Source organism: Epinephelus fuscoguttatus, linkage group LG2 (genome assembly GCF_011397635.1).
Source record: "Epinephelus fuscoguttatus linkage group LG2, E.fuscoguttatus.final_Chr_v1".
Classification (NCBI taxonomy): Eukaryota; Metazoa; Chordata; class Actinopteri; order Perciformes; family Serranidae; genus Epinephelus; species Epinephelus fuscoguttatus.
Genome location: NC_064753.1, coordinates 39,938,917 through 39,951,548, shown reverse-complemented (window position 1 = coordinate 39,951,548; position 12,632 = coordinate 39,938,917). Strand labels below are relative to the sequence as shown.

The 12,632-nt window shown below is 40.8% G+C and overlaps 1 protein-coding gene across 2 annotated transcripts in view; it reads right to left on the bottom strand.

Annotated features, from left to right (window-relative positions):
- LOC125901739 (zinc finger protein 609-like) overlaps positions 1–12,632 on the bottom strand; it is a 109,646-nt gene that overhangs the window by 71,333 nt on the left and 25,681 nt on the right. For both annotated transcript variants that reach the window (XM_049597623.1, XM_049597632.1), the window contains exon 2: positions 2,360–3,246. In XM_049597623.1, coding sequence (XP_049453580.1) covers positions 2,360–3,118 — 759 coding nt within the window. In that variant the 5' untranslated portion in view covers positions 3,119–3,246. The remainder of the gene's footprint in view (positions 1–2,359; positions 3,247–12,632) is intronic.

Genomic DNA, 12,632 nt, shown 5'->3' with positions numbered 1-12,632 from the left:
CATGACTGGGTGTCCTGGATTTAAGGAATCAAACAGGCTTCCTCGCTGCCCATCCCCCACGCCACTTTCAGAGCAGCAGGAAAAACGACGAAGGCGTGCTTTGCACCAGCTCCCTCCCCCACACACTGCTCCACCAGGCATTGCTGGGGCTTGTGGGATTAAGAATGGAACACGATGACAGACAAAAACAGTCCTCAGCACCTCCCTGCTCTGCTGTCTTTTATACTGCCAGAGCATGAAAAGGCTGCTATGAGGCATACAATAGACACAGCGATAGATCAACTCTATGAGTGAACAAGATAAGTGTGGGTGAATAGCTACACGGATCTTTATATTGTTCTTGTAAGATAATGTCAGCGTAGAAATTGTGTGAAGAAAAAAAAAAGGTGGAACATGATGTGACATTTACTTCACTTCACAGGCGTGATGTGATGTATATGGCTGACAATGTCTATTATAATCTTGTCTGACATTAGTACTTGGTTTTGCTGGCTCGTGCACAGTTCATAACACTTTCATGGTTAATTGCAACCGATGTTGGCTGGTATTAATTTTTTAACATGGCACAAGACATATTTAAAACATGAAGGCACTTTCTTTAAAATGAATCAAGCCTCTGCTGTCAAGAAAGGAGGAAAAAATTAAAGTAGCTGGTCTCACCATCATATTCGTCAAGGGTGCCCTTATTCAAGGTGTGGTAATAAAAGAGAAAACAGCAGTAGGTCTTTTTTATGCATCACATGTCAGATGGCTTCGGGGAGTGGAGTGCATCTCCAAGCTCGCTGTAAACAACCCTACAGTGGTCGCTCCTATTGATAATGACACTGTTTAAAGCCTGTATCGTTTTAAAGATACTTTCTACAGACAAATGCAGCTCCACCACTTTTTAATTGTTGCTGTCTTCTGGGAGATAAACAATAACATTTGTTGCTAACAACATTACAGCAACTGAGTTCAGGGCACAATTTCACTTATACAACAAACACCAGAATATGCTAGCAGGTTAGCTAATGTAGCTTCAATTAGAGTTCTACTTTCGACAAAGAGCAATGTCTGTATGTGGATAAGTTAAATACCCTAAAACTTCAATTAAAAGCCTACTCCCAACTGAACGCCCAGCATGGCTACACATTTGGACAAATTAATGCCTGTCTCAATTAGACGCCTGGTCTCATTGCCAAGCGGTTCATTTTTACAGAAGTTCGTCAGATGTATAAATCTGGGTCGTTGGCTACCTCATATTATGTGTCCATTCCTCAATAATCTGTAAGTTATTCATATTCCTTTAGTCCGTAAGGGTCTAAAATGTCATTAAAATGAATCCAAGTTGCAAGAATTGTTTTAATAGGATAAAGTGGCATTGTCGGGTGTCGAAATCCTCAAGTGCCAGAACTCTCTCTGATGGTCTGTCTGTTGGAGCTAGATCAAATGAATGATTTATAATTGATATATGATCTGAAGCCTAATTTTCATACAAGTAATATTCATACTGGTTTAAATAAAGAATGTCATTGTGTTTCCCGATCTTAACTGAGTAACAGTTTTGTGTGAAAGGAATTAAAGGCCTGCTCCAAATATAGGCCTGTTGATTTTAGTGATTTAAGCAAATAGTAGCCCAGGCTTTTAATCAAAGTTTTACAGTTATAAATACTGAAATCATTTTCCTATTGATACAAATGTTTTTGAAGGTTAGGTGTGTAGGATCTAGGAGGATATATTGGTAGAAATTGAATATAATGAAATAAGTATGTTTTCATTAGTGTATAATCAGCTGAAAATAAGATTTGCTGAGAATGAGAAGCTGTTTATACCTACATAGGGTCCTTGTCCACCAAGATTGCCATGTTGCACCACTATGTTTCGACAGTAGCCCAGAAGAGATAAACTTGCCCCTTTCAAGGAGAGCATCAAAAACACACTGATTTTTAACGTGAAACTGCTTTATTCAGTGCTTTTACTGGTTTAAATCACCTGGTCTGTTTATACTGGAGAGGAAGAGACCTCTGTGGATAATTTGACACTCAGTAAAAACCTCCTGAACAATGAACACTGAAGTAACTCTAACCCGAAGAAGTTTCAGCTGGTTGCAATCTGCATCGAGACGCCACTAAACTCCCCTAAATCTTACACTCTGCTCCTTTAAAGCTGCATATTACTTTCATCAAGCTTTTATAAACTATTTATGTCAACACTAACTTCTCAAACAAGATGCATTTCCACATGTCACCAACGAAGCCTGGATTTAATAACTTCCTTTGACAAATAAAAATGTAACCCAAGACGAGTCAGTGGAAAAAAATGTGACACAACATGAAACAAATCCATGCAGCATCAAAACAGAGTAAAAAGATTAACTTACCTTTTCATTTTTCACCTTCTTTAACGTCTTGCAGTCACTATTACCATTTTCCACTTCCTCTGGTTCAGTTTTTGTGGTCAATGCTGGTACTATCCCTACAGGTTCAAGTGCAATATTCCCCATTTGATTGGCTTCTGCCAAGTCTGTTGATTGTGTGTTCTCAAAGGACGCATTACGACTATTCCCCAAAGCAACTTGGGCTTGAGACACAACATCCTTCTCCGCAGCAGCTATTGCCACGACTGGGGCTCCATCTGTTTTGTCCTTCTTACTTTTCCCACTAGCCCCTTCTTTCTCTTTTTTACCACCCAGAACACCTCTGGAGGCTTTGCCCCCTTTTTCCATGTTCTTCCCAGAGGTGGAATTGTTGCCAGCAGCGCCTGCACCGGCTGCTGCGCCTGTTGGCTCCCCTTGAGTCCGTCCTGTAGTTTCTTTTTTGCCCCCATCTCCAGCTGAAGCTTTGCTACTATTGTCTTTAGAGTTCTTACTGCGCTTGTATTTGGATTTGCTTTCCTTGCCTTGAGAGCCAGACACTGGACTAACAAACCTGATGTTGTCGGGCAACGCTGCCACTGCACTGGGTGGTGCCGCCATGCCGTCCTTGGTGCCAGACATCTCAAGTTTGTCCTTCTCTAAGTCCGCGTCAAGGTCAATAATCAGATTTCCAACACCGATATCCCACTCATCCCCGCTATCGTAAGTGTCCACCGCATTAGAGTCCACACCTTTCCCGCCTGCAGTGCCACCACTTAGGGACATTTTAGTGCCAACGGCCCAGGATTGCCTCAGTGAGGTCCGACACCCTCTCAGACGGTTGGGACTCGGGGGCAGGGGTTAGAGAATCCTCACGGTTTACTTGTTCCTGTCCCATTTAACCACATTGTGCCCTAGAAAGAAAAGAGAGAAGAGTTATATTAGTCTAATGATTCTGACACAGAAAGAAGTGTACTACGGCTCTGCCATCACAGAATAGAGCATTTCATTGGGCACAAAACAAACAACCAAAAAAAATACCAAAAAAAAACATTTGATCACGAGCCAGTAATTCTCTGATGATCACTGCGCAAACCACTATGGTAATACCCACTGGTGTGACAGCTCTGCTCCGAAACCCTCTCCTCATAATCACTTCCCACAGTCGTCATGGCAACCATGGGAAATGTAGCTTAAATCCTGCTTTGACAGCCAAGGTGGCCCCACTGTTCTGAATGACTGGCTCTCTTTTCACAAGGCTCTGCTGATAGTGTCACTGCTGATAAATAAGGAGTAGCTGGCCTCACACACCCCCACATGGTTTATGGAGCCGTGCCTTTTCAACTCGAGCACACAATGGTAATCTTGCATTAGCAGAGGAGCTTAAGGACATGAATGAACCAGTGTATGTGTCGGGAGAACATCGGCTTGTTGTATTTGCTTACACAATTTAGCCAAAAGGTCACAATGTATCATATCTTTGAGCAAATTAATACAAGACTAAATCCAGTCGTGTCTAACACAGGAAAAACTTCAGATCAACACAGATATAAAAAATCTTGTTTTCAACACAGAACCTTAAGAAATTAATAAGTTACTTTCTCAATTCAGATCACACTTTTTCAGATTAGGGTTTGAAAAACTGAAGGTGCCTTTTGTTTTATCTTAATGTTTGCAATTCTTTCTTTGCAAATTATAACAGCAATTGATTGCAAAGAGTCACAGGGAAAATGTGAGTATCAACTCATTTGTTGTTTATGTGTCGGGGTAAGCGAGTGGCTGTGAAAAGAAATCTCTCTAACACCTTTAGTATGTATTTTGAGTTAAACGCTACATTGAAATCATGCAGAGCAATTATTAATGTAAAGCACACTTGAGTTTCCCTTGTGAGTAACACATGCTATATAAATACAGTCGGCCTTGGCAGCTGCATCAGTACCATTACTGCTCTTCAGTGCTCGCCTTCAGCATCAGCCAATTAGTCTGTTCAAACCAATGGTATTGGATTAAGAGGAGAAAAGCCATAGTTCGATGTACCATTGTAGACTGTATAAAAGAAGTAGATGTAGTTACTGACAGCACCCATTGGTTTGTGGACTACAGTTTTGAAGGCTTGGGTTTGGCATTTTAGCTATTGTCGTCTTGGTTCTTTTGGAGCCACAAGTGGCCGTATTTAGGTGAGAGGGTGGAGCTGTAAAGGAGCAAGGGGTGGATCTGAATGAGAATACAAGGACATAAAACACGCTAGGGCTGTCAAAATTGCTCAAAAATGACATTCGAATATTCCTTCTAAAAATAACTCATAGGTTCAAACCATTCGAATATTTTTTTTTCCGCATGATGTCCACAAGAGGGCAAACTAATACAAGGAAACATACTTGTATATGAAACATAACTACCTGTCGACCAGCGTGGAGAAATGCGCGTCTCATGCCAACGCCCACTTGCAAAGAGGACAGCTGCGGTGGTGTTTTTCTCTCTCTCCACAATCGAATATCAATTTACACATTCGAAGGTCCTTTTTTTTTTCAAATTCGAATTTAAATTAGAATTTAGAATATTCGTTGACAGCCCTAATACACGCCCACCTACACTCGCAACCTGACAGAAAAAAGCTTCTTTTCCACCAAGCGGTATGGTATGGTTCAATTCATTTCAGTATGCTTTTTTCAGTTTCCACTGTAAAAGTTTCTGGTACTAAAAGGTGGAGCTGTGAACACTGCAGTCTGTTGACTGGTCAACAGAGGACGGTCACTCTGCTCAGGGCTGAGTCGTGGCTGGTTTTGAGGCTCATGTAACCACTGTTCATACTGTGGAGAGTTTAACATATATTCAAGCGTGAATCTTCAAGCATTTATGTATATTCATTTTGACTGGCTTATGCGAACTGCATATATTCTAAAGTATTTTAAAGTGTTGCGGAGTGTCGTTCCTGTGGGCTCTGGCAACACTAAACCACCAAGCTTGCTTGAGAAGGACTAAATGCACAAACCCGCTATTTTTAAAACATCCAATCGAGAGAGACTCTCACTGCAGCCTGTTTTATTTTGTTCTGAAAATGTCGGCGTGCAACCTCATTCTGTGGATGAAAAACCAGGTGCAGACTTCCCTATGTGTCACCGGTGAAAAGCCAGGAAAAACAGCGAGTGCTTGACGGAGCAGTGAGTGACAACAACCCCGCCCACATTTTACTGTTTGCAGTGGAAACACCAGGCTCTAGTTACCATGTCTGAAGGGTTACTTTTGGTTTCAAAGGTACCATACTGAAAGTGGTGGAAATGGGGCTAAAATGTTCTTACCGGAAAAAATTAACCACTGACTCCTTCGAGTGTCTTAACACTGAGCAAGACATTTTAGACCCAAGTGTTACTGTTCATTTTCATGAACTGAAAACTGTGTGAAAGGCTTAAAGTTTTAAGACAAAAAAACAAAGACGAAACCCAAGAACAAATTCACAGCTATTTAAATGTACGTAATGACATGGATGCGTATTGCTAGCCTCCGTTCTGATCGACAGGTCACCGAAGTAGCGACTTGTTAATCACAAGGTATCAGCGCCCTAAAGCATACCCCTGCTTTATGGTTTAAATGGGATCACAATTTACAAAATGAACAATGTGCTGTATTGAGGAAGACTTGAAACTAATGTTTGAGACCATGAACTGGGAGAAGTTGGGTCATTTTCTCACACTTGTACACAATCAGACTTCTTTTTGCAACCAGTGGAGGTTAAGGTACTTCTCCATCGGCTTCACTTTTCAGACATGGAAGCCACATCCACTTCTTTATACAGTCTGTGTGTACCATATGTTTTATGTTTTAAAATGGCTTCTTGAACAAATAAACATTACTGACATGACTACTCATGTACCCACTGCGTTTCATTGTGTACCACTGCAACCATCTGACTGAGTACTCGTGGTAGAACTGAGACAGTTACGGGGCATCAACAGTGCACCAGATGAAGTGCTGATACTTGATACTCCTCTCTGTTCTGGGGAAAAAAAGTATCATTGCATTTTATAGTTTAATCCCTCAGAAGCTGTCAATACACTGCTGTTGAACCGGTACCAGAAAGAGTCAGTTTTCTAAAAATCTTGAGCTTACCTCCCCCTGAGAGCTCACTGCATGTTGGTAAATAATTAAGACTCACATCTGTAGCTCTCACCTCCCCCATGCGATAAAGAACACGACGGATGAGGAAGCCTGAGCACAAAACACTCTGGAGTGGTGGTAAGGGTGCTGAGATCAATACCGCCTCAAACAGGCGTGAATTCTGATGATTCTCTTTGTGCTTTCTTCAAAATAGAGCCAAACACTTCACAGTGGAGCTCGGGAAAGATTTTCTTTACAACATCATGTTCATGGGTTATTATTTCTGAATGGTAGCCGTGGTGTGTCTGATTTGTGTGTTGCAGCTCAAGTAATGAATCTTATATTTTCTAGGGGATATGTGAAATACTTTCTACCTACACCTACGGGCTTTTGCTGATATATGTATCAAAATTCAGGCCATGGCATTTTAACCATCATAATTTAATATTTTAGACAGTGCTGCATGATGTGAAGAAAATATACAACATGCAAAATCAAGATTACAATATTACGTGTGATAAATAAATAGATACTAAAGTGGATTCAGTTTTGCCTTACTGCTGCCTACACAGCTCAAATATAGCAAATAACTTGTTTCAGACATTTTATTATTGAACAAATTGAACACTGGACTGAACACAAAAGGCACATATAAAACAAGACTGATAGCTACATTTTAAAATAGTTTCCTAATGATACTCCTTAAGCTAACTCAAAAAATCCTTGAGTGCAATCTCATTGTGCGTTGCAATCCCCATACTACCATACTATATAGTATGTCAGGAAAAGATTTAGTATGTTCCAATACATAGTATGTCAAATGCAGTATGCCAAAAGTACCAGGATGTTCTCCTACATTCAGTCGGATTTTGCAGTATGTAAGCCAGCATGTTTCTGTGGCTATTCTGACCCACAATCCTCTGCACAGTGGACGATACGTCACATCGACTGTCAGAAGCTGCAATGATGGATGACAGCGCATTAAGGTGACTGATGACCAATTAATATTCCTATTATTACTAATCGATTGGTCAATTGAATAAAATAGTCATAAATATAACCAACAACAAAAGGGCATAGGTATTAGGCTAAATAATGATGATAGAGAAATGTATAGCCGATGTAATTTTACTATCGTGACTTTAATATGCTAGACTCCTCAAAATAACCTATCAGGGAAGTCCAGGTTGAGCTCCATCTCTGGCAATCTTGGTGAAACAGCATTTTGTTTATCTCCATGGTAACAGATATATGTGTAAAAGAGTCAAAATTAAGGGCGTAACGTTAGGAGAAAGTAGTATGTCCCGATTGTGTTCATATGGCATGCAACAGTACGTAGCTGTTCAAGGGCAGCTGACGTACCTATTAAAAGTAAAACAAAAAAGTATGCGATTCAGAACACACCCTCAGTCTTTAACAATTTTGTTTGTTATGCAAACTAACATCGCAATGAGGACAGAAAAATGATATATTGTGCACCCATGATTTCAGCTATGTATTCCCACACTTACTACTGATAGTGTTTTAAAATGAGGAAATCCCCTCACACTTATCTTACTGTAAATATGATTAAATAACTGAACTCAAGAATTGATGAAAAAACTACAAGCAGGCAATTTCCTTGTTATTTCAAGCTCCACTTCCTTAACAAAAACTTGACGATTCAACTTCTGTGTTATTTATTAGACTTTTACATTTACAAACACGTCAGCAGACCTGTGCGGCATTTAAACCACAAACTCTGAAATTATTACAGATTCACTCTACATCCCCAGACTATTAGCCCTTGTGTAAATACAGCTCATCCTGATGGGCTTATCAAGTCAAATCCTGAAGCCTCTCCGATAACTATGACGGCATCCGAAGAGATTGTATGGGGGTATCAGCATATTTTCTGCTTCATTACTGTTGGGAGTACAATTAAATTAATCTCTCCATAATGGAAGAGCTCGAAGAAATACTCTATATACACATTTGTCCAGTTATGGCACAGCATACCACACAAGCCCAGTTTATCTTCCACTGGAAATAAAGAGATGTTAAATACAGCTGTATCTGAATATAACAGTGCAGATGCTGCTGCTATCATCCTTAAAGCTGGGCTGTAACAAGCAAAGCACTCATTTTCCACCATCTACCATTACTCAGCTCTCTTTAGAACAACAGTCCAAAATGGCAGCTGGATCACATAATGCACAGAGCTCATGTTGATTCAGTTAAGGGGCCATTCATATCACCCCCAGCAGTGACAGAGGTAAAACTGTTGAACAATCATTTGATCACCGTGCCTGCTTATTCCTCACAGATGGCTCCCCAAAGGAACAACAGTCAGTGGCAGGTTTTGGAGGGTGGAGAGATGCAGCTGTCCCTGTTTGACTGGGTAAACAGTTGTGAGGTCTAATTTGTCCAACACCTCCACAAAAGAGAGGTTGTAACTCTATCGGCAGTTGACCTACTGTACTGCCCTCAGCTTGGAACTGCAGTGCAAGCCCTTTTGAAAAAGCCCCACTGAGGAAATGTCCCAGTGAGTGCCCTGTTGAGCGAAAGGCATGCAGGCTGTGCAACTCCCAGAGTGCTTGTCCTTTTTTCACAGATCCAGTTTCATTCAGCAATCTATCACAGAGGCCACATAAGCTGCAATGAAAGTGCAGCAAAGGACAGAGGGAGAGCGACTTCTGGTCGATTCTGCAGTGGAACACAACTAAATCAGACCTGTAGTAATGTGGTTTTCTGCATGTGACTGTCAGGAACACCATCTGTGCATAAAATAGAAACTAGAGTATGATGATGGCTATATTTGGGCACCGATTCTGTTCAGGCACATAGCACAGGACTTATGTAGCTATTTTGCTGACTGTTGAAACGAGGCAGAGAGAGGCTTGGAAATAGCCTGAAATCCAATAACTGGCAACTCTCTGATTATTTCTTCAGAACAGGAAAAAACTAAATAGGTGAAATACAAGAAGACTTTAGTCTGCTGCTCCATTGACTCAGTGAGCTTTGGTGCCACATTTAAAAGTGCTATCCATGTAGAGGTGGTGAAATTTTACTGTTTTGTCATGTAAATATCTTGCCTTTTGTTTTCTGTTGGCTTTGCTAACAGACAAGTCGGCTTTTAGTCAAACCATACAGTTTGAAAACGAGGCGCGGCTCCAACAAGAAAACAATGGTTTGATGCATTGGATGTGCTGAATGTGCATATTAAGGCAGTACAGGAGGAGGTGCACATTAATAATCCTCCAGGACTGTAACATGCTCATGTTTAACCCCAACAATGTGTCACGTGACTGCAGTTGGTTCGGATCAAGGTCGGACCGAGGCCACCTCTTCAAGAAGGTCTCAGTCCGGTTATTTCAATATTGCAATTGCTATGTTCACACCTGCCCGAACGAACCGTACTGTGGGGGCAAACAAACCTGAGTTTGAATGAACCAAACCAAACAGGGCAGGTGTGAAAGCACCCTATCATTAGCCTTGGCCTTTCTGCACTGTGCACCACCCAGGTTCGGTGGGACCCCTTTTTAGCATTGTTAACTAGGTTAGCAACTAGCCCAATAGTGCAGCCAACAGTGATAACATGCTTAAGGGAGGGAATGGAGGGTGGGCACAATGTTTCCAGAGCAACCCTGTCAGGTCAAGACGTCATTATTGGTGGTCATTGCCTACTAAGTGGCGTCGCTAGCTAGCTCCCACCAGACCTGATTGGTGCACAGTGCAGTAAACTAAAGAGAAGCAAAATTAACCTGTAGACCGACTTGTGTAAAAAGTCAAAAACATTGTGTTGACATCCTCAGTGTGGATCCAGAGGGATTGCAAAAGCAAGGTGGAAAACAACAAGCACAAAGGAAAATATTACATGTGACTCCTCCTACTGTGACTTTCTTTTACCTCTTTAAAAAAATGCTAAAACATCACTGTGTCCATTTAAAGCAACATAAATGCAGCCACTTCTCCCCAAAACACATGGAATTCACTAAATATACATTTGTCTTCTTAAGCAAAAATAACAGCATGTGATGGATAACATATGTTTCCAGTAATGTATGTCAGAAAGCAGGGCAGGTAATTATAGTCTGAATTACACAGATAAAAAAAAAAAAAAAATTCTCAGCTCAGGCATAAATGAGATATGCCCTCGAATTAGGCATGTGTCAACATGAAAATTTCACAGTGTGATTTTCTAGGCCAGAACAATCTCAGTGCATGATATTATCACAATAATTACTGAAGTAAGATGAAAATCAGTTTTAGAACGTAGCTCCTTAAATTACAAAATTCACCATTTTAAAACACATTATTAAAGCAACAGACACATGAGCGTTGCTTTCGCCACAATAAATGTGTATTTACTGGCGTGCCACTGGGCCCAGGCCTCAGTTGTTTGTGCTATAATTACAATCATAATAAACTATGCCGTGATGTTTTTATTTTTTATTGAGATACGTATGCGGTCATAATGATTATTGTCTTGTCGCTGCTCCCAATACTCCAAATCTCATTAAGCGCTGAAAGATGCTTCTCCAAAGTTGCTTTAAATTGTCTTGCAGAGATGCAGGGAACAGTCTGGGTTTGTCGCAGCTCACGGGGGAGATTGTAACACCTCCAAAATCTCAACTACATGCCCCGCATAGCTGTGGCTCCATGTTTCAAACAAGCGCTGACTGGTTGTGTAGCGAGGGATGTGCAGGAGCACTGGGGTTGGGCCGACACCCCACACATAACTACAACAATAAAGCAAAGAGATGGTTTGTTGATTTTATGTCAGTTTTACATCCTTTTTAAATCGGGAATGTTTGATGGTTGACTTTAGCCAGACAAAATAAGCCCCTTGTAGACATTTTTTTAAGATGTGTAACTTGTGTTTGACACCATTTCTTCCCCTAAAGACTAAATAATTGATTATAAAAAGGAAAACCAATACATTTTATTCAATTAAAACTGTTAGATGCACTGAAACAACCCAGTACTCTGTGCACTTTCAAAGGATTGCTGAATCAAGATGGAACTTTGTGTAACAACATGATAGTTTTCATGTTTTTCTTACCTGTACAAACTCTCCCTTAAGATTCAACCATCACTTCCTATTAAAGGGAAGATACTCTGTGATAAATCATCCGTTTAACACCTCATAACTGCCCATAATAAGCACACACAATGTGCACTATAAAAAGATCTATGCGTACTCACCAACATAAAACACTGCTATATTAGTGGTTACAAAACCCTTCTGATACGCCTTCTGTTTACAAGTCACTTGGACGGAACGCAAAGAGTCGATAGCAGATTAAAAAGTACCCGCTGAACCAACATAAGCAGGAAGAAAAAAACAATCCTGAATTGTACAGAGTCTGGCAATGTGCATGTCTCTCTCCGCAGGTCATTTACAGGCAGGTCCCCATCCAGAGAGCCCCACAGTAACCTCCATGTAATTGGATTGTGTGCTTGAGCTGATTACCAAAATAGAAACGTACCAAGCCAATCCAGGTGATGAGAATCAGGAGTCTGTGGGTCAGCCGGTGTCTTTATCAGTGAATATGTCGACGCAAAAAAGAAGTGGGACCTCACTAAATATTATATGAATACATATTACAATGATGATTTCACTGGTGGTCACCACATTATTTGAAAACGTGTATTTATTTCTATCTTTAAATCAAATTAAAACTTAAATTAGAAACTGAATGAGGTCACTTTGGTTGATGATATTTGTAATTGCCAAAAGGTTTTTGTTTTTTCTTCCAATCGCTGACTGCAGCAGCTTTGTGCATCTCTTGGACTGGCAGTTGTATGACTCAAATCGACAGCAACCAAAGAAGTGTGAAATGTGCAGATTGCTCTCTGGCTGATTAGGCTTTAATGTCCAGGCTCTTGTGTGATGCAGCAAGAAACAAAGCTCTCACACCACACTGCTTCACACCGAATCATCTTCTGCTGCAGTCGTCCAGTAAAGAATAACACAGCAATCAGTCTCTTTGCCTTTTAGTAAATAAAAAAAAAAGGTGACTGATCCCCGACACCATGCATGCTTTGTTCACCCTCACATCAAGCCTACATCCACACTAAGGCGGATAAATCAGTGAACAGAGTTTACAGAGAGTTTTCAGGTTATTTGATCCGGTCACAGTTCATAAATTCTACGTGTTCAGCAGGCACAGAGTCTTTCCTGCGCTGCTTCACGGACTGTCGAATGAACCGCTATTTTCTA